A 27,624-nucleotide genomic window follows, 5' to 3' on the forward strand; every position below is an offset into this window, starting at 1 on the left:
AAGGATAATCAATGCCGTTAATGATGGCTGTATTCCATTTAGATGAGCTAAATAAGGGGATGGTAATGGTACATAGTGGTTCACTGATGAGAGTCCAACTTAATAGAACAGTGTTATCATTAACATAGCACCACTTGTGTTTTTCCTGCTATGATGAGTCAAAATATGTGCAGAGAAGAAGGTTTGTTGGCAATAGTTTGATTTTTTGTCACCACTTTAACATTTAAATAATATTTTCTATCAGTCTTTCCCAATTGTCTGCACTAATTTTTTTTAGGTTTAGTTTAAAAGGCTGACTGTGTAGCTGAATAGGCCAATAACTTAAAATAAGAGGACAGTAATTTAAAATGATTGGCAAATATCTTTAGAAATGTTTTCTTTTGCCGAGTCTAGGAGATCTAATTAGCTGTGCTTTCTGTCCATTCATGGTTAATTCATTCCTGCTGCTATGACACTGCTTTATTAATCAAACCTTGTAGAATATCAAAGGCATGAAGGCTGCTTCTTGTCAACCTTTCTCTTACTATCCACACCCAAACCTATAATTAGAATATAATATAAAAATAAGTCATATTTTCATATTATTAGCACTTGTAGTTCATAAAGATGAAGATGAAAAAATATTGCCAAGAACAACCTGAGTTTGAACAAGTTAGTGAATTACATTCACAGCGAAATTTTTCAATGCCAACTTTACAATGTAAAGTATATAAAATGTCTAAAATGATTTACTTGTTACATGTAGTGTAATTTGAGTGTATTTAGCCCTTTCTCATGTTGTAGGTGTCCAATACAGCTATTTGGTCAAAAGTAAGGTACCCTTTGGCATTTATACTGCATTTGGACAATGTAACAACTTTTTTTCCCCTGAATCATATCTATCCTATCAAAGTGAAAGTAAAAATAGAGCGACTTGTTCCTCCAAAATCCTGCTAATTTTGTATCCGTTTAACCATTACCAAATTTTATGGATACAGTAGAGAAAGTGAAAAAAGAAAAAAATACTACTACTATGAGGAATATAAATGCTCGATTCAATTCATTTACTTCAAGGCTCTTTATATTGTCAGGCAAAGACCCTACAATAATACTGAGAAACTCCTAAGAATCAAACAAACCCCTATGCTAAAGCACTTGGTGACAGTGGGAAAGAAAAACTCACTTTTAAAAGGAATAAACCTCCAGCAGACTCAAGGATGGGCAACAATCTGCCACGACCCTTTTAGGGGTGAGGAGAGGAAGACAGAACAAAAGATATGCTGTGAAAATGCACAGAGGGGTATAAACACATAGAAAACAAAAAAATTGGATGAAGAAGAAACACTCTGTGCATCATGGAAAGCTCCCAGCAGCCACAGCCTAATGCAGCATAACTGAGTGAAGATTAAGGGTTACCTGATCCAGTTCTAACTATAAGCTATATCAAAAATCAAAGTTTTAAAACTAAAGTAGAGAGGCTTTTTGTCTCCTGAATCCAAAGAGTGAACTGAAAGCTGAAGGCTATGCCTCCTATTCTACTTTTAAATGCCCTAGGAATCACAAAAAAGCCAGTAGTCTGGGAGCAAAGTGCTCTATTGGGGTGATGTGATACAATGAGGTCTTTAAGATAAGATGGAGCCTGATTATTCAAGACCTTTTATACGAGGAGAAGGACTTTAAAATACATTCTGGATGTAATAGGGAGTCAGTGAAGACAAGACAATGTGGGTGAAATTACCTCTCTCTTTCCTGTCCCTGTCAGTACTCTTGCTGCAGCAGTTTTGATCAACTGAAGGCTTTTCAGGGAGTTTTTCAGCACAGCCGGATAATAACGGATTACAGTAGTCCAGCCTAGCAGAAACAAATGCATGAACTAGTTTTTCCTTGCAATGTTACTGGAGCCCAAGGTAATGCCATCCAGAACAAGTATCTGGTTAGACATGATATCTCTAAGTTTTTTAGGGCCAAGTGCAATAACCTTAGTTTTATCTGAATTTAGAAGCAGGAAATTTGAGGCCATTAGAGGTCTCTGAAACAGTTTAACTAATTAGTGTGTGTTTTCTGAGTTCATAGATAGATAAAGCTGGGTTACATCTGCATTGTAATGCCTTTGAATGACACTGCCTAAGATAAGCATTTAGAATGCAAACAGAACTGATCCTCACACAGAACCCTGTGGGACTCCATAATTACCTTTAGTGTGTGAATATGCCCGTGTGGGTAAACTGCCCTATTTTCTGAAAACACTTTCCTGATGAGTTTATGAGCCCCGTCGCGCTCTTCAGATAATACTGAATAAAAAAACAAGTCCATACAGGTCTACTCAATTGTCAATTCTGCAGTATCTACAGTACACACACAGGATTGAAACATTGTCTCCCCCACTTATGGTGTGCAACTACAACAAATTAAAAGATCTAATCAAATCAAGAGCTATAACTGCTCTGAACCTCTATTGTGCTCCTGGTCGGGCTATTGCTTGGAACAGGAACAAGACAACTGCTATCTTTAGTATTACAAAATTCTCCCATTGATTTCTTTTTAGTAATAGTGTGCACTTCCTATACAAAAGCACAATTATACTTAAATATACTCAGCTACACTACTTTGTACCTCTAGAGAAGAACTATTGATTTCGTGAGGTTGACCAAGTTAAACTATCAAACTTCATTAAGGGCTCTGTCAGAAAGCCATTCATCAATCTATCCAATCAATACCTTTGATCAGCCGTGTTGCTCTAGCAGATTAAGTGGAAAAGAGCTGTGTTAATGTAAACTGGACAAACATCTGATAACATTTTATTCAGTGCTTTCTTAACTAGCAACTCTCTGTTTCATTCCTTTATTCAAATTTCCAACCACTGACTGACAATGGGAATGATAATACGTGAACACCTGAACACCTCTTCTTGTCTCTCGCTCTCTGTCTGCACAGCTGGACAATGTCATGAGGGAGTCAGGGCCAAGGACTGTGTGCAAGACCACATCGTCTGTCATCGTCACCTCCATATCCAGCCCGTCAGTATTGCACAGTCCCCCAGGTTACCATGGCAACTTCAAATTGACCAAAAGTCACAGCCCAGTTGCCAAGGAGACCCTTGACATAGCCATGCTGGAGACAACAGCTTTACCATGAACAGCCAGAGAGGAGTGAAAGCGTGTGAAAGTGTGCGTATGTATGCTTCAGTATTTATCCCCAATTGGGAACTTTTCTTACTAGCATGCTGTTTGCGGGTTATGATAACTGTGGACCATAGCATTGTTTTTATGCATGCTCTGTACAAGTATGTGTGCGTGTGTGCCCAGTAAATTTATGCATGTGTTTGCACTCATTTGGATTTTGTCATTTCTGACATATCATGGCGGCTGGAGATTGTTTACCTCAACTGTAAGCAAACTAGCCTTAAACACAAAATGTGAAAGGTGGAGTCGCACTTGGATCACACCTGACCTTTCTAGACATGCTTTCCGGTCATACTTTGTGAGATTTGCCATAAACGGAGATGTTCTTTCTGAATTATTTCAATTTCAAAGTGAAATGTGAATATTCTTTATCTTTACATACAGAAGTTGAATGGCTGCTGATGTCATCAGTTTATTCTGGGGTGTTACAACTGAAAGTTTTAAAAAATGTTGAGATTTTATTTTGTGCATAGTGTTTATGTTAATGCGTAGCTACCGAAAAGTGTCAGAATCCTACTTTTGAATTAAGAATCTATTAATGCAAATGAAAAGCATGTTTTCAAACCAATCTGCTTCTACAATAAAATAGAATCAGAGCTCTTGTTTTTCTTTTACAGTGTTTGCCGATTAAAGAATGTACTCTAAATGATGTATCTAGTATAAATAATGGACCAGACATTTTGTATATTAAAACTGAATAAAATGACTGCTGATTATGTGGAAAAACTGGGCGCACTACTGATCTCACACGTTACCTATTTAAGTCACGTTAAAATTGTAGTGTTCAGCTCCTGCTCCATCTGTACCCACACAGTGTTTGCTGAAAAGCTCTACGTGTTGAAACCTGCTGAAATTTCAGAATGACAGAAACAAAGTACAAAACTTTAATGAAAGGTGTAAAAAAGATATACAAAGGTCCTCCACAGTTAGGAATCCACCTATGAAGATTAAAGCATTTTTTGTGACTAATCAAAATCGAAAACCTCGCCCACACCCACCAATATTCCACTTCAAGGTCATCCCCCTTGACCACCAATGGATGGCTTTGAGCACTTCTGCTATTTTTAGATTGCTCTATGCAATTTTTGTATGCCCACACTAACTAGTTAACCACTTCTATTATTCAAATTAAATTTCACTTTGAACAACACAAGTTCACAAAAAGCCAAATCTGCTGATTTAGGCCTCACGCCGAGAAACTGGCTAACAACTGTTTGGCAACCAATGGAAGAGCAAAATAAGTATTCTCTAACCTGGCAAGTATTTGCCAGGTTAGAGAATACCTACCTACTTTTCAACCAGTTAAGTGAAACTGGTTGAAAAGAGATATATGGTACTGCAAGAAAACCTCCTAGGAACTGCTAGCAGTTTTAAGTCAAAGATGTAACTTTTGAAACGTGTTGATTTCAACAGTAAGGCACAGCTTTAACTTGAAGATGAACATTCTTTGTTTCTCGTTTGCATTATAAGGTTCACTGCCACATGGTTGTTAGTTAGCAAGTGTTTGCAGGAAAATCAGCGCAAAGAAGCAACAAGGAGGGGTTTTTTTTCAAGCAAAACCCTCTTAACAATTTATTTCACCTAACAATTGCTAGCAACCACAAAGTCATTGGGGGTGTACAACAGGGTCGGAGTGTGGGGGTGGCTTACTGGGCTTAAGCCCGGGTTGTTTTGTCAGAAGCCCGGGGTCTTTTGGAGTGTAATTTTTTCATAGTTAGATGCCTGGCTGACAACTGTATAAAACAAAAAGTACACACAATATTCGAAGCACATAGTGCACACTGTGGGAATTTACGACTGTGCGTGAATCCCCCCTGATATTGGTATGATCCGAGCTCAGGCCTGTGAGTGCGCTGTTGGAGAAACGGAGCCAGCCATACTAAGGAGAGCTTAAGTTTGACCAGGTACCAAAGCAAATCATTCGTACCGTACAAATAATGTAAATATGACGGTGCATCACGAAAGATTGATATCAAACTGATCACTTGACCAATATTACGTTACTTACTCTTCAAGTGAATCAACAAATGGCGAAATGAAAAGCCGAACAAATGCTATTTTTTTAGGGAGTCTTAGCTTATGTGTGTTTATTTCATATTTTCAGTTCTTACCCTCCCCGACTAAATCGGTTTCAGTTATGTACTGAAATATAAGAATGGACATTAGAGGGTTCTTTCAAAGAAAAAACTCAGGTAAATGTTATTTTATATATTATGCTTTGTATGTTGTTCAGTATATTTCTATGCAAAACAAGAGGGATTTCAGTACACAGCAGGATATTCACATTTGTAACCAGATATTTACATACACTTTAGGGAGAAAACATAAAACATTTTTACTGTACAACATCAATTTAGAGTAAACTTTTGTTTTAGATAAATATTGAAATATCTTTTGAATTAGCTAAATGTCAGAATAAAGAGAGACAGAGCTGTCTATTTTTTATCACTTTGATCAAATTTAGGAGCACATACACACTAAGTTTATTGTTAATTAATAAGAAAACTCCAGACGATTCTATTCTGAGCTGAAGAAGCTTCTGATTGGTTAGTAGAGTCCATGTGAGTAAATTGGTGGCACACCTGTGGATGCATATAAGGCAAAACACAGAGCCTGTTTCTTTGAAATGGGAAAATCAAGAGATGTCAACCAAAACACCAGAAAAAGAACTGTGGAGCTCCATAAGTGTGGCTCAATTTTGAATACAATTTGGTGCCATTTACAATTAAGAAATACAGATAGTTTCTCTCTTTACTCTTAAAGTTAACAAATATGTTTTTTATATTTGTCAATCTAAAAAAATAAACATTTAGTCTGATTTGATGTTACAATTAAAAAAGTGTTTGTGTTTTTATCTGAAGAGTTTGTAAATGTCTGGTTTCAACTGTATATTTGATGATTGTCAGCACAAAGAGGGAGAGAGAGGAACAAAGAGGGAGATGGAGAATGAGGACAGAATAGAGATGAACAAGAACAGGTGAGACACACATGTTAGTCAAATGGTTGTTTACCAAAAGTATCACCGTATCATAGGCACTCATGTAACTCGTACCTAGTGTTTCTTTTTAGGTTTGCTATTTTTCAAATTCTACATTTATTAAGTTCTGCAGGCTTGTTTGCACAACAAGGCTAAATAATTATATAAACTGTTCTCAATCTAAATAGTGGACTTTGGTAGAATTAAAAAAACAAGTGTAGTGCAGGTATATGATGATTTTTTGTGCTACTATCATCTAGTTCTGATTCTGGTTCTGTCTTGGTTAAGTCCTCAGTAGTCCTGATTTTTAACTGTTGTAGTCCTGTTTTAATTCCGGATCAGTTCTGGGTCTGGTTGAATTGGGGTTTAGTCCTCGTGTCTTGATGCAGCCCCGACTTTGTTCTGCCTTGCTGCTTAATTAAAAAACTAGTTTAAGGTGTCCTGCATATACATATATATATATATATATATATATATATATATATATATGTATATGTATGTGTATGTGTATGTATATATGTATGTGTATGTGTATGTATATATGTATGTGTATGTGTATGTATATATGTATGTGTATGTGTATGTATGTGTATGTATGTATGTATATATATATATATATATATATATATATATATATATATATATATATATATATATATATATATGTATGTATGTATGTATATATTTCTCTATATGAAGTCATTCTTTTTTGAACAAAACTCAAAACAGAGCCTATTAATCTTTCAGTCATTTCTAACCCCCCCCCCCCCCAAAAAAAAAAAAAAAAAAAATCCCACATGCATACTACCCTTTAGGGCTAAGCCCCGGGTGTTTCAAATGTCTGGCTCCGCCTCTGGTGTACAACCAAGTCTGAAAAGTTGACTGTGGCTTGTAGTGTAAAGTGCTTTGAGTGGTTAGTGAAACTTAAAAAGCACTATATAAATGGCAACCTTCTCCACATGATAGCTAGTTTAGTTTTGCACAGAATTTGAAGTCTGCTGTCTCGAGGCTGTCAAAATTTCTGGGGACAGAATGTAGCAGGAGTGCTGGAACCCATCTGATTGCACACAAGGACATGGCCCTAGAAGGATTAAATTAGAAACCGATTAATTAAAAAACAAATTAAAATGCACCTGCTGGATTTGTACCACTGATTCCATCTTTATCTGACTTAACATTAAAAAACAAGTAACAAAACTTTAATTTGACATGTTTCTAGACTTTGCAATCAGACACACATATACACACATGTAACAGGACAGAAGAGAAGAGTAACTTTGTCATTGATTTTTCCATTCATGGTGACATCAAGCAATACAGATCATACTCAGCAGGTCACAAATGGGTTACAACAGAACAGCAGGTCACCCAACAACACAGTATGAGCGTGTTTGCATGTGTACTGGATGTCCTAGTGTGTTTTGCATCCCTCCAGATGCCATAATTTAACATATAGATGTATAGGTGACAGTTTGTGAAAGGATTTTTTCCCCTAAACATGTTTAGTTCACTTTAGTTTAGCTCTGTTATCTCATAATCAGCTTGAACAAATACAACACTGTTTGTCCACCTCCGTACGTGTCCAGTTCCTTTTGAGAGTCCTCAGGTTGCTGCATCATTGGTTATGATTGTAAAAACCTTTTTCTTCATGCCTCAGCATAAAATCTAACTCTTGATGTCATTTCTGTCAAATAATGTATTGCGGATTCAAATCTTAGCTAAAAATGCAACACTTTTTAAAATCTGTTTTCATTATTGCTCATTTGTCTTGTAGTATATGTTAATGAATGTATAAAAAAATGCATATTTGAAATATTATGACATGAAAAATGTAAATATTATAAATATGTTGACTTTAAAATCTGCTTTGATGAAGTGAAGGTAAATTTGTTTTCTTTGTATAAAATGTTTTGTGTTGTTTTTATTTATTTTTCTAAATAAAAGATATCGCTAAATTCTGGAAGGTTGGTTTTGTGATCTTTAAACTTAGTATGTCTTAACTCTTATAGTAAACCATGTGCTCTTAAAAATTGCCATTACCAATTGCTGAAGTGATTTTGTTCAGTTTGTTAAATCTCCAAGCGTCAGATGGTTTTATTCAGTTTTAAAAACTATTATCAGCTTCAGTCGTAAATGCTCTTTCTTGGTCTCAACAGGCAAAACGTTTGTAAGATATTAAAGGTATTTCACATGCATTAATATGCCCATGTGCAGCACTATAATGATTTAGTTATGCAGATCTTCACTATAATCATTATGCACAGTCTGGTCTGTATTACTGCATCTGTCAATCAGTGTCTGGCTGACCAGTATTTTAGTCTGCTATTAGGCAAACCTCAATAATGGAAGGAATCCAGCTGGTGAAGCAGCCAGAAAATTGTGTTGTCAGATAACCAGATTGGATCAGCATACATCACGTTAGTCCAACATGTCAGAGAAAGACTACATGCAGCCTGTCCCTGCAGAACTGTGGCAGGGACACAGCATTTCTTTTTGTAAGCAGAGGTGGTAAGTTATCTTCATGTCCAAAATCATGTTAGTCTTTTTTCAGTTTAATTTCAGTTGTCTTTAAACACATTACTTAAGTCAACATAAGATGACAATGATGATGATGGATACTTTATATATCATATATTTGTGAAATTCTTATGTTAAGTGAAATTAATGATTAAATGTGGGTTAAAAGAGTTCCGGAGGTCTCCCTGTGGACAGTTACCAGAACAGGAAGTGGTGTAATAAAGGTGCTCTGTTGCCTGTCCACTAGGTGGTGCAGTGGGTGGTCAAGATTATGCATGATGGACAACAGTTTGTTCCGTGACCTCTTCTGCACCGCAGCTTCAAAAGTGTCCACTGTCCAGCCAATCACTGCTAATCCTGATCAGTTTATTAAGTCTGTTGGCATCATCAGCTCCAATGCTGTTCTCCCAGCAGATTGCAGCAAAGTAAACTGCACTCACCACAACAGACTGACAGAAAATCTCCATCATTTTCTGGACATATTGAAGGATCTCTGCTTAGTAAACAGAGCCTGCTCATCCCGTCTGGTATACAGCCTCTGTGTTGTTCATTTTAACTCCACTTAAAGACTTAATTTTGTCCAGTTTGCCCAGAATTTCTTGTGTGTCGGATCTCTCAGGTGTCTCTTAATGGTGCCCTTCAATGTGTGTCTATAAGCTGTTGTGCATAAGTGGTAGGAGAAATAAACAGAACAAATGAGCTTCAATGACATCTTTGCTATGTGATCATGCTTGTTATTCATGCATGACACGATTGCAGGAAAGTAATTTCCGAAAAGTGTTCACACTCATGTGAGTGTGTGTTTCACACTCCTCTGAGACATTCTTAGTCAGTTTTTTTTTTTTATTGCTGACACATGCATAGGATTCATCACACTGTAGATAAGCCCTAATTATACAGTAACAAGTGTATTTACAGCTCATGCACATCAAGAAAATAATAGAATACATAAACGCGCACACATTTGCATGACAAACTAGCCAATCCCATTCACCCATTCCAAATACAAGAACGTTCTCCAGCGGCATTTAAGACACACTGCACAGCCAACAACACTTCACAACAGTACAAAAACACTTTTGGTGTTAAGTACTCTAAAAACAAAATGAATAAAAATACATTTATAACAACAGCGGGCAGTGAGAACCCCTCCAGAAAAAAAGTGTGTGTTCAGGTCACTTTAATTTTTTTATATAAATGCTGCAAAAGCCAGTATATTGAGCTTTATTCTGAGATAAGTATACTTAAACTCTAGTGTCTCTTCCATGCCCATTGAGGACATCCATCCATGCATGCATACTCTTCTGCTTGTCCTTATCAGGGTTGTGGGCGGTCTGGTGCCTATACCAGGTACCATAGGGCGAGAGGCAGGGTAAAGCTTGGGCAGGTCGCTAGTCTGTCAGGGGGGCTGACACAGAGAGACCGACAACCATTCACACTCACATTCACACGTATGAGCAATTAGGAAACACAAATTAACCTAACTCCACTAACTGCATGTCTTTGGTAATAAATTTGGACCATTTACGATGTAACCAGACTTAATATTTAAATGTTGATGATATTGCTAAAAAGATCTGGCTTTCTCTTTCAAGATATGAGTTTTATTAATTCCCATCTCCTTTACAGTGCTACTGTTATTAACACTGTAAGGTGATTAGTGCTCAAGTAAGCCCAGCTTTAGGACATTTAAAGAAATAAAAGACATTCATCAGCCAAGTTTAATCTCCTTCCTTCAGGCATCACTGCAACATTTTCAAAGCAATCTTGACTTAACAGTTTGAAGTTTAAGGAAATTATCCACATTAGAAGACATCTCTGTTGGGCTAAGGCCATGAAGCTGAGGACTGAGGATACATGCAAGCATAAACCATTAACTGATGAGTTAGTGAAGGCGTTAAAAGATACTGGTAAAATGTGGACTTTAAATCCTTCCCAGTCCGAGTATTTATGTTAAGCTTTTCATCTCTGGAGCCTGATGTGAGAGTGATGCAGTTTAAGCAGGAAATCGAAATCTCAAGAAGCAAATACCGTACGTAGACTTAGACAGCATTAACAGCATATGTGTTTTATGTGTAAAACCTATTTAATGTTTGCAGATTTTTATTGATTTCCACCTGTGCATTTCTGAATTATTATTTATTTTTTACAGTGCATACAACAACAGCACTGACTGACTCAAAAGCATCATTTTTGACCTTCATGTGAAAATGCATTTGACTAGCTGTTCTTTATGTGCTTTAAATATAGTGACAGTATAGGAATAAAAGATCGCTGACTGAAAACTCTTCCCTGGAACTGAATGTGAGCCCAAAACTTTCAGTTGTTTTCAAATATCTTGTTTCTCTTTTTTGGACAGGTGTCTGGGATAGATTAAAACCTGGCATGATTGTGCTCTAATTCTATCAGAGAGGCCCAGTATGTGACCACGCCACATACATGACTAAGAAATATGATTTAATCAAGTGGTGTCAAAAATGTTTGACAGATTTGTGCCCTCGAGTATCATCAAGGTGAATCCATAATCACCGCTGAGCACTGCCTCGAGGAGTAGATTGGCCACGCTGGCTAAACTTCACTTATTGCTGTTTTTCACACCACATGCACATGAAACCAGGTGTTTAGTCTCACACCACTGCAAAAACCCTGCCAGTTTGAAAGTGTGTGACTCAGAACTGATTCACAAAAATAATGGGATGTGGTATGTGAAATTAGAAAAACATGCAGTCTGTCACGACCTATTTAACAATGCCTACGTCTGTTGTTTGTGTTTGGTTGCGAATTAAATTGCTCCGTATCACACACACAAAAACACAGAGAGAGAGTGTCGGCAACTTAATCAGCTGGGTGGGTGTGTTGCTAGAAAATTGGCCTTTGGTAATTTGTTGTTTCCTCTCTCAAACAAAATGAAAGACTGAGAGCCTGAAAGGCAAATGACATCAGCCCACAGACACTGATTACAGACAATAGAGTGTAAGCGGCATGTACTCATAGCACTGAGAGAGAGAGAGCCAAAGAGAGGCAGAAAGAGAGAGAGAATGTGTTGCAGTAAGAGGGGTCTATATTGGCGATATGAATTGGCAGTGAAGCATTCTGGGGCTTCGTGTTACAGGCCTTATACGGGCCAGGGCCCCTGTGTCTCTGGCTCTCTCAGCTATTCTTAGGCTGTCTGTCCCTCACCCTCAGCAACCCTACAGGCAAGAAACTCTTCTCCACATTAATACTAATTTAAATGTTCATTTTTGCCACTTTGCATTTGAGTGTTGTTGATAGTTTTTGATTTCGGGGTAAGAAGTCAGACTTTACTGTTTTCTGCAGTAGCTCAGCCCGACTCTGCACTCTCTTCTGTGTGTGTACCTATCTGCACGTGTGTGTCTGTGTGCACAAACGTATGCGTGTGTGTGTGTCTCCATTTGTGTATCTCAGTGGTTCCACAGCACCTGACCCACCCACCCCAGGGTGTTTGTCCTGAGAGCTGGGAGCAGAAGGGTTGTGAAGCCAGGGCCAACGGAGGTAAGAGCAACCACCGAGGCACCGAGCGGGACAAAAGGATAGCAGGGGTAGGACGGAGAACAAGGGCACAGCACACAGGAGGGGAAACCGCGCAGCCAGCAGGAGTTGTTTGCAGGAGGAGCGTTGACATTTAGCCGAAGATGAGTACATACACAGTGACTCTGAATGGCCCTGCTCCGTGGGGCTTCAGACTACAGGGAGGAAAAGACTTCAACATGCCCCTCACCATCTCCAGGGTAAGGACAGAGCGACCCTCACAGATTTGTTGTGCAACATAAAAAGAAAGTAATGAGAAATGTGACACTAACGAGACAGCCTCTAATTAGCTTCGAAAGGGAAACCAAAACTTCTTCAGACATCTCAGACTGTGTGCACTGATTGGCTGGCTTAGAGCAAATTGAATAATTCAGTGGTGATAAAACACAAAATACACAGTTCGCAATACTGTAAGCAATTGATTAACACCCTCAAACAAAACCTCTGTAACCTTTTGCATCATTTTATTTATTTGTTGTTGTGTCAGCAGAAAACCAATCACACAGCACATTCTTCAACTGTTTAATAAAGTGCCCTTAAACCCTTAAATGTAACCTAAAAACCCTAAAAACCTTTTGTTACGCAGCACAGATTAGATTATTTTTTCCTGCTCTGACTATATTTGACATCGAGCTTGTGTTTGTGTATGCGCATACTGTATATCTGTGTGAGCAGGTGTGGTTTGTGTGTGTGCTTTGATTATGTAATGTTGCTGTAAGCGGTGATGGCAGGGAGCCTCCGATGTAACCTCCATGGAGACTTCGAGAACAGCAGCAGTGGAAAGATGGGAATAGTTTCACTGCTGCCTGACTTAACACTGAGTGCTGCTGGCACACTTCGGCTAATTTTCAAGAATGCCTACATTTCATCTTGATTAATCACTTTTTTCCTCATCCAAGTCATTAGTTAAGCAAGTGACTATTGAAGTTATTGATACTGATTTGATTATTTTAACTGTCAAAACTGTTACTAAATTATTTAAAATAAAAGTTAAAAAAGTTTTATAAGAACTTATAACAAGCATAATTTTCTTAAAAAAACAAAGCAAAATCTAAAATCCAAGTTAAAAGGAAGGAAAGACTAATAACCACTTAGTGTTCAGCAGAGAGACTTTCTCCCTTTCTCATTCTCTGGCAGGCACCACTGGGGGTGTATTTACAGCATTCCCTTTAAATAGCATTAGAGGTGGATGGATGGTTGGGAATGGGACAGGAAAGCAGCGAGCATTGCGAGGAAGCTAACGGCAGCTTGTGTTACCTTTAGTAAGCTTTCTCGTGGTCAGTTTCAGTTTCCTCGTTTGGAGCTGCTCCTGTGGAGAAACAGATGGGCAGGGGGTCGATTTAGGAAATAACAGAGAAAAGTAGGAATGAGGTGGATGCTTGCCTGAGAGTAATCTCTGCTCGCCTCCCACCTCGAGCCCTTCATTCCTCAGGCCTGATTGATGCTCAGCTGGCAATCAGGCTCTGTTATATTGATCCAGACATCTGTTACTTCATTGTCTTCTGATCCCCGTCTTAGGCAGGCGAGGGGAGATTTGATCTGTGTCCAGGGTAAGATTGTATCCTTGGATTTGTTCAGGTTACCTGTGATTGGTCCTGACAAGTTAACATAAAACACTGCAGCTTGACATGTCAGCTCAGGGTGACATTACAGTTTGACGTAACACTGCAGAGGTTTGGATTTCGGACTTTTGCCAAGAACTAATAAAAGGAAAGAGGAATGAAGACATTGGATTCCTTACTTCTTGTTATCCAAGCCAAAGCACTTGCCACTAAAAGTGATATTTATTTATATATCTATTGTTATTAATTAAATATACTGATGTTAAAATGTTCTCATTGTGCTTGTCATAGCTGAAATTGTTTTAAAAACTTGACTCTCTCAGAGTTTCACCCACACCACTCTGGTCTATGTGCATGCTCTCTTGAGACTGAAATATTTCTAAAGGAATGAAAACATCTCTCACCGTGAAAGCATCTCTCGTTAGCGCATGTGGAAAAAATAACCTAACAATAGCAACATTATGCCTAATATTTGTCCAACTAATTGATTCGGTGCAGTCTGGCATGCTGTATAAAACATGCAAGTAACATTTTTTTCCACATGAATTATTCATCGTTCATTTTAAAGACTCTTATTTTGAAGGATGAACGTGTTATATCTAAGGAAAACATGCGTGATGAATTGTTTCGGTGGTGTCGTGCGCTTCGCTGAACTGAGGCAGCAGAAATATTACTTCTCCTTCACCTTGCTTTTCTGGCCTCTTGCACACACGCACACACAAAGACTGAAATGGAAACACTAAAGCAGAAAAAGCAGACGTAAAGAGGAAATAAAGACATGACGACAGTCTGAAAAGACACAGCAGACCAATGATAATGTGATCAAATCTTGGGGGAAAAATTGCTTTGTAGTGAGTTTGTAGAGGTTATGATTAAAATATACAGAAAAAAGGAACAATCAAGGAAGTTTTGCATGAATGTCAGTAGCAGGTGTGTGTCTGTGTGTGTGTGTGTGTGTGTCAGTGTGTGTGTTTGAGAGATAGAGAGGGGGCTCACAGGGGTCAATCACTGGCATCAGGAGCATTGCTTATTTTTAACTCTTTAACGAGTTGCCTGTAAGCCTAGACCCAATACTGTATAACCCAGACCGCTGAGCTCACTTAAACCTCCTCTCTGTGTAGTTTAACAGCTAAAACGAGGCTTTGTTGCACAGCTAGAAGTAGGAATACTGAGTTGAAGGTCATACATGAAGGATAACTGAAAGTGACAAAGAAAAGTGATGTAATGCTTTACATAATCTGAAGAATAAAATCTTTTTTCTTGTCATTCAAATTCAAGAAAATCTTCCCATCCCTCTGTTAAGGACCCTCTTCTCTTTCTCTCTTGTTCTGTGTTCTCTAACCGACATGAGACATGTCAATGAAATAAGTTCAGTGTCAGGAATAAAAGTATTCTGCACACTTTGTGGCTCTGAAATGTGGCTGCTTTTATTTCAGTGTTTTTTCTCTGCTGTTGACACTCATTAGACTCGTAGATAACAGTTGGTTACGCTCTGTCAGTTAACATAACTCATCTCCAGAGCTGAAGGATTACTTTAGTTTGCTTCATCGGCTTTTCTCTCCACTAACTTTAAGGCTTATTTACTGTGCCGCTACACACACACAGCATTAATAACTGAGTGAAAAGAGCAGCTACAGTGGAAGCGGAAGTAACACGTCAGCTGGGCGGTTTAAGGCCAACATTAGCAGGCAGATGAACAAACTGTTTGAATCGTATCTTGTGTTTGTAACTTTCTTAAATGCAGGTCAATTTGTACTAAGTGTAACTGCATATGTTTGTCAGTTTTCTGAGGAAGGTGTATCAGTGGCTCTAGCGTGACCTGCTCTGCTGACCCTTTCCTTAGATAACTCCGGGCAGCAAGGCAGCGGGAGGCAGCTTGACCCAGGGTGACATCATCTCAGCTATTGATGGGGTCAGCACCGAGGGGATGACGCACCTGGAGGCCCAGAACAAGATCAAGTCTGCCACCACCAAACTCACCCTCTCAATGCAGAAGTAAACAAGCAGCACACTTATATCTTAACACCCACCCCCACAAACTAAAGTAGATGATGAAGAAGAAACTTTTAAGGTACTTGAGTTGGATTTGCCTTGTCAATTTGGGCGTTTAAGGAGGAGGACAAAGTGATGAAAGTGATACTTCAGAAAATTAGGGTTCCACTTCACACTTGAGTAAACTAACAGATCCGGGATTGGCTCTGTAACTAGCTGTGATTCTGCGAAATCCCTCTATGTACACACTCAGTTCAAATCATTGAACTGAGTGTGTTTTATGAGTCTCTTAAATTTTATGAGAGTCTCTTCAATCCGCCTACACAGTTTCCATTTAGACTAAAGGTGAGCACATGAGATTTTTCCAACTTCTAGTTATGCAAATGAAAAACTGGCTGATTCTGCAGCTCTAACACCAAAAAAGTGACATGAGGAAAACACATCTGACATTTTCTCCCTGAACAGAATTTTTTATTTTTTTGCTGTATAATCTACAGATCAAGACGCCCGGCCCCAGTTCCCACGGCAACTCCAAGGATGGATTCACCTATGCCAGTCATCCCTCACCAGAAGGTATAAACACAGCCGCTCTATCATAAAAAAACATACCCAAATGACACACGCAGACCTACTGAATATCATATATGTTGTCTGTTAAATCCTGTGTGTTGGTAAATGTTTTTTTCATATGTGTTCCGTATCCTCGTCTTATACGTGTTTGTAAGAATATGATTAACTATTTTATAATGGTGCCATCAGGCAGTGACCTGCTGCCCTCTAGTGTAAAATATTCACAGTGCAACTGAAGGGGAATCACTACAGGGAGGTCAGAGGTCAGCAAAAGAAAAACAAAACACCAACAGAATAACTGCTAAACAAGCTGCTAGCTTTGGTTTAATTTAAAAGATTCATTTTCCATCTCTATATATCCATCTATCTTGACATTCTCCCATTTTTAAGGCATTACAAGAGGAACATTTTGCAGGAGAAGTTCAAAAGAAGGATCAAGAGTCTTGTGGAATCCTCCTGGACAAAAAACCCTGCAAAAGAAATCTCTTCCCAGCTTCAAGATCTCCACCAAGCCAACGGGGGCAGTACAATTCCCCAATAGGCCTTTACTCCCCCGAAACTCTCAGAGAAATGATTGATATGCAGGGCAAAATAGGCGAGGGATCAGCATCGGCCAGAAGAGTTTCATCGCTGGGGTAGGTTAGCACACTTTAACCACCGGTTAAATAATACGGAGAGAAGAAGATAACTAATCTGGGGGGAGAGCCAAACAGAGCTCACCCAAGGAATGAAGCCACACCTCCCTCATTTAACCAAAGATTAACAGAAAATGTACTCAGAACTTTCCACTGCTATTCCAGTACGCATAACCTCTCACACGTGGCACTATTTTAGGAGCGTGCATACAAATGCACCTGGCCTGCATCCAGGTAACAGAACGGGAGGAGCGCAGGATCATTTAAGGATATTTGGAGCCTCTTTACTAAAGGTCACATAATCTCAGTACTACATTTAAATATCTCAGAACAAAAACTGACTTTTCAAGATGAAAACATAAAGCCAGTGAAATGATGCAACAATGATCAGCAACATCATCACCAAAGAAGTCTTTTTGCTGTTTTGGCTCCCCAAGTTGTTGTTTTGAAGCTTTTATCATCCGGGAAATGCATCCCTCTTACTGCACACATGGGAATGCAAAGCCCACAACAAAGGTTTTATTCTTGTTTGAAGCAGAGACATGCTGTTTTTGTGAGTGTCGCTGATGTGAAGGTAAAAGCTCTGCAATTATAGCAAAAACAAACCTGCTGTACAGGTGCTGACTTACGGTTCTCTGAGCTCATTCAAAAAACCAAAAAACAAAAGGTGTCAGATTCTGGTTTTTTTTTTATTCAATAGATCTAAATAATTAGGTATTAATTGTGTTGGTTTTTGTTGCTTTTTTATCTTTGTTTTTGCCTTCTGGCTATCTGTGTGTTTAGATTCAGAAAACTAACCAATAACATTTATTTTGCTTAATAGAAAATAATTCTAAGGGAAAAATGAAGAAACATTCATTAAAAATTAAAGTCAGAATTTGTAAAACTGTTTTGTTTTTTCACCCCTAAAATAGCAACAATGTTTTTCAGTGGATCACATATTTAATAACCTGTAACTGACTAATCCTTTCTGCTGTATTGTGCTGTTATCACTGAATTATTTAGTGTAATAGTGGCCATTTATTGCAGCATTGTGCTTTTCTCTTTCTAAATTTATCAGTTTTGAGAATATAACTGTAGGGCCCCACTATAGTAAATTTTAGAGTTGATATTCATGTAATGAAAGACGTCCTTATACAGGGTGATTTTCAGCTCCACAGAAAACCAAGGGATTGACTCAAAATTAGCTCCAACATCGAGGGAAAATGCCACTATAGTAATAATTTTTCTTCTATGTTCACAATGCATTATTGGGCTACATAATATATTTTTTGGACAAAACATAATATAGCACATTCTGCACATTCTTATATATACTTCCTAAACAGATACCAGAAAAACAGCACTTTCTTCAACTTATATTTCCACCTAACAAAGCTCAGGTTGGCTCCATTTCTTTCTTCTTCTTCTTTTTTGGTGTCCGTAAAGTCATATTCATGTTGCATATTTGATCTGGAAGTTCCCATACCTGGAGTCTGGTGGGAGTTGAATTATGGCCGCTGTTGAGCGGTCTCTTCTCAGAAGGATGGCATGTGTTTGCGTGAAGTCTCAGTCATGGAATACTTGTAGAGTTTAATTAAGGGTGTAACGTGTTTGGCCTCTGACATATCGCAGCCAGGTATCAGTCTCCCCCTAATCTGTTTCCCCTCTGCTGAGCCCTTACAGTAACAGCCGATGGGAAGTCAGGTGTCAGAAAAACGTGCTCCATGCAGAGCACAGGACGATGACGGCAGCGTCATGCCAGCAGCCCCACCTCACTGAGCACATGCGGACACAGACACACACACACACTCGGAGAGGACGAGCAGCTGTTGTACGCAGTTATGGAATGTTCCGCTCTGGTTACACACCATCATCCTGAATCCCCTGAAGGCCAAACCTGAGAAAGGACACCCCCGTCTATAGGGAGATGCCCCATATGTGATATGTTTCACTTTACTGTACCCTGAACACATCCATGTACTGTAGAGACAAACATTTATGTGTCTCACCACTGTGGCAGCGTGGAATTGAACACATTTACACTGACAATATGAAGTTGGCAGTGATTCCTCGCATAAGAGGAAGTCAGTCTCTCTGAAGATTGAAATCATTCGGGCTTAAAATCTCACACGATATTGGTTATGCTGCACTATGTGTAGCTCATTAAAACTATCAGGCACTCTGTTTTTCCTCTCAGTTTATTTTGAAAACAGCAACAGAACTCACAAATACTCACAAACTCAAAGCACATTCAAACTGTGACCTCTGCAGTAGGTGAAAATTTAATAAAACTATATAACTGTGTCTGGGATAGGCCCCAGTCTCCTCTGCTACTCTGAGTTTATTAGCGGTTAATAAGCTAGATGCATGGATAGATGGACAGACTGAACTATTGCCATATCATTAGCCTTGTCTTGTGCCCATATTAAAATTAAATAACACTGAAAACCACCATTTGTTCCAAGTAACCCTGAGAATAAGACTGAAATGTGAAGATCTGATGCAGATTTATGAAGGTGAATTTATGTGAAACTTTACAAACTCCTGTTTTAGCAGGTTTTAAGAGCCCAGAGTGTAACCTTTTATACATGAGACAGATTCTTGCCAAAAGCTAAAGTGAAACCAACATAAATATTTCCATATGCAGGGTTAGAAATAAGAAGCATCTGCAGTAACTTGTCTGTGCCAGCCTGTGTTCATCTATCTGTAATGTCTGCTGTTCTGACATAAGTTGAGCGGGTGGTTTGCGTTCTGTTTTGTGTAGTTGTGTATATTTTTGTCTGTTCTGCGCTAAATGTGTCTACATCCCTGCCGTCCTGTGTCATGTGACTGAAACACTTCTGCTCCTGTCAGTCACTCCTGAGGTTTCAGGGGTAGAAGGGAAATATCCCAGTGATGGAAAAAAGGCTGCTATTCTGACCAGTACATGGGATTACACATGAGCACTGTAGCCGGATGGTTTCCTGCAACGCACATAGGGCTATTGTTATCCACAAAAGATACCTGTAGTGATTCACCACATTCCCTCTTTTTGTCTATTTGTCTCTCTTTGTGTGTCGGTTCCTCTGGTGTGTTTCAGGTTATTGCAAACACAGCTGCAAAGTCAGTACCTTAATTTATTTTTACAGCATTTCATGTGCATGAAGTGAAGCGCAGCAGTATTAGCAATTTTCGATCATCCACTCGTAACTTTGGTGTGAAGTTGTGGGATTTGTGTGTTTGTGGTTGAACTAAAGCTTCCTTGTAGCTGTTGGGCTGCACTGAGCGTGGCGTTCACAAGCTAAAAATTCAAGTCATGTTAAAATCATCTGGTCCCCAGAAGTGGAAAATGGCAGACTACCACATTACTTTGGTGACTTTGGCCAGAATCTCTACTTTTCTCCATGTCACAAGAGATGACTGTGCATCATTCTTCACTTTGTTTATCTGACAGCTCTGTTGCCATTTACTTTATCATAAAAATGTAACATACCTGCCAAGATTACATTGTAGCCAAGAGACCAGTTCCAACGTTACTTACATTTTGAGACAAAGAAACCAAAACAGCCAGTAAATTTTAGCGCTGACACATTTTTATTTCTCCCATAAATAATTATTTCATTTTCATTTCATTTCATTAAGTTTATTGATCCCAAAGGAAATTGGTTAAGGCAGCCGGCATTCAAACATCAGCACTGAACTCATAATGTACTGAGACATTTACCTGCATTTCCACTTCTGCTGGTCCTTTTAATCAGTTTTACTGTGTGTGAAATTCATAACAGATATGTTATGTATTTGCAGTACTATGTCTATATCAGTATAACTGAGTGCATCATTTTAAACATGCCAGTAATGACCTGTCAGTTTGGCCTGCTGGGTGTCTGAAACATTAGCATGTTTGGTTTTCTTTGGACTTGTTTGTTTGTCAAGTAAAAGCTGAGAGTTTAGAAATGTTCAAGTGATAATGTCAAAGACCTTTTAGTTTCTGTTGACATGCTGTGTCCCAATTCCACAAATATTAGAAATATTAATTCACTGGTATTAAATATTTATCCAGTAGGATCTGAACATTTGCCACACATAGTACACGAATAATGCTGTGTTTAGTTTCCCTCTAAAGTTGGGTGTTGTAGCTTGGAACAACGTTTTCAACTTGGAAAATCAAGAAAAACTTTTTTTTTTTTTTTTGCTCCTTAGGTAAAGCCTGTCATGTGTGACAAGCACTTAAAAGCCACCGCAGCCCATAATCGATAGAGCCCGGTCAGTGATCTGTCTGTGGCTTATTTAGCAAGTCACAAATATGCAACAATACAGATGAAAAGTTTTACTGTTTACATTCGCTGCTGCCATCTAGAATAGTTTCAGTCGAGATGGTGGGGTTGCTCCAACTTTCCAAGTTGGAAATCCGATTTTAAGGCAGAGCTCCAGGTGAAAGTTCCTTTTCTGAACTCAGAAATTCTGACTTCAGCTGGATTGCACTGTAAGAAGTTAGCATATGACATATGCAGCAGCTAATCTCCCTTCCAAACAGTGACAGCAGGATGCAATGCTCCCCGTGTCAACTAGATTATTTTAAAATATACTTCATTGTGGCTTCAGCATTAAAAGTGAAAGAGCTGTCATGTTGTCTCTATGTCTATGGGCACTTAAATACTGTTAATAAATTGTGAACTTTTCAAGTGATGTTTGTAGACAATCTCAAACTTTGATGGTGTAAGTCAACATATGTGGCATGGTGGTGCAGTGGTTAGCACTGCTTCCCCACAGCAAGAAGGTCTGGGGCTCGAATCCAGTCTGGAATCACACATTTTTCCATGTTTTGGAGCTGGGACACAGCTACAGTACAGAGTGGTGTATATTTGCTAACCACTACAGCGGTACAACAGCCCCCCCTTTCTGCCGATTGCATGACTACACCTTGACCTTGCCTTTTCGTTCCCCTCATGTTCCTCTCTCCGATCCCCGTCTGCTAACGCCTCATGTTTAAACCCTTCACCCCACACCTGAAACCTTCTTCTTTTACCCACTGACCTTTCACTCCTTCCACCTGCTCTGACAGTGTGGAGTACACCCCCAGCTTCAACCCCATTGCTTTGAAAGACTCAGCCCTGTCCACCCACAAGCCCATTGAAGTGAAGGGTCCAGGAGGAAAGGCCACTATCGTTCACGCTCAGTACAACACACCAATCAGCATGTACTCACAGGACGCCATCATGGACGCTATCGCAGGGCAGTCACAGGCAAAGGGACACGACAGGTGAGGACACACAACTAAACCAATCCCACCCCCAGGTGTTTTATACCTCTTTTGCACTCACCATTTGATGACATCACACTGACTGAACAAAGCCACGTGTTTAGAAATTAAAGGGTCAGTTACTCAAATGACAAAAAACCCCATATTATTCACTTAATCTTCACTTGCTGGTTATATTAAGGCACTAAAATCTACTTTGATTGTCAGATTGGTTTAAAATATGCCTCTGTGTGTAAATGACACACCAAAGGGTAGTTTGCAAGTCAACTTGTGAGTTATGAATGAGAATCCCATCTTACTGTTGCCATAACGCAGTAGGTCACAGCATCACTGCCACTATGAGATGCCAGTGTGTCTGATAAAACAGCAGTGGTTGATGAAACTGACCTTTTAACTTTTGCCTGAAAAGCTCCAAATAAGGTGGAGCTTCTGAGCATACGTTAAGCCTACGCTGCTACAAATAGGGTGTCTATAGTAGTGTAGTGTATGCCCGGGCTTTTCCTTGTTGTCTGTGTCCGTGCCGAGTACTCCTCCGTGCCTTCACCCACTTTCCTCTGCTCATTCCATCCAACCAACCAACCACACCCGCGCTGTCCTCCACCCATCCCTCCCCATCCTTCCTTCCTGGTTGTGACATGAAGTGAAGAGGCAGGCTCCCCCTTGGCGTAAGTACAGCAGAGCTGCTTTTCCGTCTCGCCTCTCCTCATCCGTGCGTCTCCTCTCGTCTCACAACTTCATAATAGCTTGCGCATTGTGCCATGTGTCTCATAAACTAATGCCCGACTGAAAAATGTCTGAAAATCCTCCAGCCTCCTGTATACAGAATTTATGTTTTTACGTGTTTGTCTGAAACATCACATCAAAGTGTTTGATGCACACTAACCATGAGGTTGTCATGGTTATGTGTGAGGAAGTACCCATGGGTACTTTGGCCTTAGTGTGAGAGTGCAACTCGAGTTTAGAGTCATACTCTGAAAAAAGGAGCCAGTATCATCACAGCTTCGGGAACCTGATGGGATTTCATCTAATGCAGTTTTATGGCATGGGAATGTTCTGAGTATCACAGGTTTTTAAAACATCTACTGCCCGGACCCGCACTGAATCACTTACTAACTGCTGTGTACATGTTCTTGAGTATTTACTGTCATGAAGACTACATGACAGTAAATACAGGCACTTAAGGTAAAACTATAGATAAACAGAACAGAATTGAATATGATGGATTAACACATAAACTATAAAAATGTAATAATTAACCTTAATGTAATAAATGCCCATGATTGTATACAATTCAATATTTTAACCTAAACAGCATCTGAGTAGGATTTCAGTGGGTTTGTAGTGCAGTGAAGTGCATGTTTTAAATACTGCAGATTTCAGCAGGTCTTTCCAGTTTCAGGTCTGTTACACACTGAGATTAGAGACTTTAAAGAACTCCTAAAATGCAAAGAATTATAGACACATACAAATATACATACAGTGCCGTGAAAAAGTCTTTGCCCCCTTCCAGATATCTTAGTTTTTTTCATATTTGTCAGACTAACATAATCAATAGATAATCAAAGAAATTTTAATGCTAGACAAAGATAACATGAAATGATGCAAAACCCCTGGCAGAAAGAACTGCAATCAAGTTTTTTTTTGATAACTTTCACATCACTGTGGCTCTCATAAATTTTAGCTTCTTCTTCTTTGAAGAATTGTTTTGACTTTTTTTTTTTTTTTTTTTTAGCAGGAATAGCCTGTTTAACATCATGCCAAAGTATTTCAGGCCACCGCAACCCATTTGGGGTTTTTGTGCCATTCAGAGGTGGACTTGCTGGTGTTTTTCGGATCATTGTTCTGCTGGAGCCCAAGTGAATTTGAGCTTCAGGGTCCAAATTGACGGCCAGATATTCTCCTTTAGGATTTTTCATAGAGAACAGAGTTCATGGTTCCATCAGTTGCAGCAAGTCGTCCAAGTCCTGAAGCAGCAAATCAGCCCCAGACCATCACACTACCACCACTGTGCTTGACTGTTGACATGATTTTCTTTTTATGAAATGCTGTAACGGAACTTAAATCTTGCAAAATCTTTACGTTTCGTCTCATCAGACCATATATTGTTTTCCCAAATGTCTTGGGCATCATTAAGATGTTTTTTAACAAATATGCAGAAAGCTTTTGTGTTCTTTTTTGTCACCTGTTATTTTCTCCTTGGAAGTCTCCCATGGATGCCATTTTTTTCCAGTCTCTGTTTTTTTTGTTGTTGAACCATGAATACTGACCTGAACTGTGACACGTGAGGCCTGCAGTTCTTTAGATGTTGTTCTGGGTTCTTCTATGACCCCTTGGATGAGTCATCATTCACTCTTGTAGTAAGTTTGGCAGGCAAAAGTTTCACAACTTTACCACTAATTGATGATTTAACAAGGGGCAATTCGTTTTTCACACAGGGCCTGGTAGGTTTGGATATATAACTGTATTTTGTATTTATCTGGGTTTTGTCTAGTATTGAAATTTGTTTGATAATTTGAAATATGTCAAAACTAAATGTAAAAACTAAGAAATTAGGAAGGATGCAAATAATTCTTCACAACACTGAATTAAAAGAGTGATGCTTTAGGCAATTTTACTTTTTGTTCCAATATTTGTTTTTGGTGTACAAATATTCGACTACTCTAATATCATTAGGTGGTAGTGTATCATGGGCACTTAATACATGATCTGGTTTCAGCTTGTAAAGGTTGGGCCTTAACATCCATCATTGTTCCAATGACGTCTAACTGAACTCTTTGTCCTGCAGTGGTGTTCTGCCCATCAAGGAGCCTGTGGTAGATTGTGCATCTCCAGTGTACCAGGCAGTGATCAGGCCAGGAGAGCCCCTGGACATGACTGACTGGGCTCGCCGCGCTGCAAACCTGCAGTCTAAAAGCTTCAGGATCCTGGCCCACATCACTGGCACCGAATTCCGTCAGTACACTGACTCCACCTTATCTTCTTGTCCTTTCATCCTTTATGATTTCATACCCTCTCCCTGAATGTGCCCGATACTTCTCCTTCCTAATCCTCAATTAGTTATCATCTCATTGAGAGATCTTACTAAATGCTCTTGTTTATGTCTGTCAATGCAGTGCAAGACCCAGATGAGGAAGCCCTGCAGAAGTCAAGGTAAGAGTGGTCTTTTAATGGTGCGTGACCAGTCTACTGACAGTTGGAGACATTAGAGAGGTTCAGATACTTTAGCAAAACTGAAAAATTACATCAACTGGCATCAGCTACCTTGTCTTAAAGAAAAATACATAGAAAGCTAAGCTGAACTGAAGTGGATACTTCAGCTTTAATTAAAAGGGTTTAAGAAAAGTATTGCATTAACTGTTTATTGCAGCCTTTTTTATACATAGCAACCCACTTTCATATGCTCAAAAGTAACTGGACAAACCAACATAACTTTTAATGGAAGGATTGTTTCTAATGCTTGGATCCCTGCTTGAATCCCTGCTCTGCCAGGCCTTTACTGCAGCCAGCTTTCCTTCTGCTTTATGGGTCTCTTTGACTTAACTTTTATATCTAATAACCTATTTTGACACCAGAACATCATATTTTGAATTTTGCCTCAGCTAATTATTCATTTGCACTGTTAGATTAGTTTTGCAGCACTTGGTTGAATCTGAGCAGAGAGCTCAGCTGCTTCTATTAGGAACGTATCAGCAATAAATACTAGTAAACCAGCTCCACTGGCTGGCAGCTATATACGCCCATGCTTCAGTATGCTGGTATGCTTTAGATCATGACTTGCTCTTTTCCTTCTTCATACTCTTCTCCTTCCATCATTCTTGTGCAAGTTAATCTTGTACGTCTTGAGAGTTGTTTTTTGACAACCTCCAAAGAAACACTTTACTATCATCAGTTTATTTCAGAAAGGAGAGATACCGAGATACAGAATACAATGAATCTATTTGACGATTAGACTCTGATGACTCCCAGTGATAGGAATTAGGATAGGACCCCCTGGAGTCTAAGCCTCCATCTTCATCTTCATCATCACCGGTGTTTAAATGAAGCTCTGAGTGACAAGAGTGGGGCAGAGTGCAGGCTGATTGGCTCAGAGAAAGTGGGCAAGAAGATGATTGGACTAGAGCAAGGATGTTGCCATTGAGTTTGATAGCATGGAAACCTGGCAGTGATCGAAACAATATCCTGCTGAGACCCAGCCTATTCATTTTTGTCCTCTGTAATGGACGTTTGTTTTTAATCTGTATCCTTTGACTTATTTGAGCGACCCTACTAAGTCTCAATGTGCTCAATAGAGGACATTCTGGCATTTCCAGTGATATCTCATGTTTGGGTGGTCTCTTTTACCTCCAAAGAGGCAGGAAATCCCAAAAACAGAAAAATACTTTTTTCCTCGGTTCTCTGGAATCCACTTGGAAAAGTGGTGCACTATGTTTAAAACTGGCTTTTTCTTCTATAATACACTTTGATGATGTACAGATGAAAAATTATAAAGAAGTGTGTCACTCTCCAAATATGCATGCACCTAACCGTAAACTAAAAAGTGTTATTTATTTATTTAATTTCTTTCCCCCCACACACACGTATTGTTTTCCCTACCATCAGAGAGAAGTTTGAGTCGGAGGTCAAAGGGCCCCGCTTTGCCAAGCTGAAGAACTGGCATCATGGACTGTCTGCACAGATCCTTAATGTCCAGGAATAAAGAGGAGAAGGTGAAAACAAAGGGAAAGAGAAAGAGAGAGAGGGGGGAGGAGGAGAACATGTAAAGGACGACATGGACAAAAGGAGGAAAAAGAGATAAATTATGGAGAGAGATAAGGAGCAAGAGGAGGAGCAAACTGCTCGGGAATGTGACATAGTATTGTAGCCCAGATTAGTTTGATGAAAGATACTAAATGTTAGTGTAAGAATGCTAAATGTTAAATGTCAAATATATCTGTCAGCTGCTAAAACCTGATCTAGCATTTGGGTTTTTCTTTCTTTGTTTCCTTTTTGTTTGGGTTCTGTCTCTCTTATGTGAAAGGGAAATTGTACAAAAATGAAGTATTCAAGTGAAAATGCAGAAATTATGTTTCTTTTATGCACCAGTACGTAAACAAACATATGAATTTTAACACTATGTGCATGTTTGTGAGGCAGCACACATAGAGATGTATCTAAATGCACCAATACAGTATGTAAAAAAACAAATGCACTGATATGAATGTGAATAAATGTTTTCTTAAAACAATACGGCTAAATGAACTGCTGTAAACCGCTGGAAACATGGTGTGGTGCTATGATTGAGACGTTCATCAATCGAGTTTCCTGTCATTTCTGTTCCTGATGGGAAAGCAGAAGCAGTCTTTGACGTTGCAAACCAGGATAAAAACAAAACAAAAAACAAAAGAGCATCTAACAGCTTTTGACAGGATAATAAGATGATTGTTTATTTGCTTGTGGCACC

The 27,624-nt window shown here is 39.1% G+C and overlaps 2 protein-coding genes across 4 annotated transcripts in view; both read left to right on the top strand.

The window, feature by feature from the left end:
- LOC146381381 (melanopsin-A-like) overlaps positions 1 to 6,610 on the top strand; it is a 39,978-nt gene extending 33,368 nt beyond the window's left edge. The window contains exon 11 of the mRNA XM_084937394.1: positions 2,914 to 6,610. Coding sequence (XP_084793520.1) covers positions 2,914 to 3,114 — 201 coding nt within the window. The 3' untranslated portion in view covers positions 3,115 to 6,610. The remainder of the gene's footprint in view (positions 1 to 2,913) is intronic.
- Positions 6,611 to 11,744: 5,134 nt separating this feature from the next.
- On the top strand, positions 11,745 to 27,408 carry ldb3b (LIM domain binding 3b). 3 transcript variants are annotated; one of them, XM_084937396.1, is made up of 10 exons: positions 11,745 to 11,942; positions 12,082 to 12,404; positions 15,610 to 15,761; positions 16,256 to 16,331; positions 20,025 to 20,047; positions 21,987 to 22,184; positions 22,826 to 22,849; positions 24,970 to 25,136; positions 25,298 to 25,334; positions 26,784 to 27,408. In XM_084937396.1, exons 2-10 carry the CDS (start codon positions 12,309 to 12,311, stop codon positions 26,878 to 26,880), a joined length of 870 nt encoding a protein of 289 aa, XP_084793522.1. In that variant the 5' UTR covers positions 11,745 to 11,942; positions 12,082 to 12,308; the 3' UTR covers positions 26,881 to 27,408. The 3 variants fall into 3 exon arrangements, with proteins under 3 accessions (XP_084793522.1, XP_084793523.1, XP_084793521.1); XM_084937395.1 differs by lacking the exon at positions 11,745 to 11,942 and having other exon boundaries at positions 11,975 to 12,404; XM_084937397.1 differs by lacking the exons at positions 11,745 to 11,942; positions 22,826 to 22,849 and having other exon boundaries at positions 11,973 to 12,404.
- Positions 27,409 to 27,624: the final 216 nt, after the last annotated feature.

The sequence above is a fragment of the Perissodus microlepis genome, chromosome 8 (genome assembly GCF_051167445.1).
Source record: "Perissodus microlepis isolate ML-2025 ecotype Zambia chromosome 8, ASM5116744v1, whole genome shotgun sequence".
NCBI lineage: Eukaryota > Metazoa > Chordata > Actinopteri > Cichliformes > Cichlidae > Perissodus > Perissodus microlepis.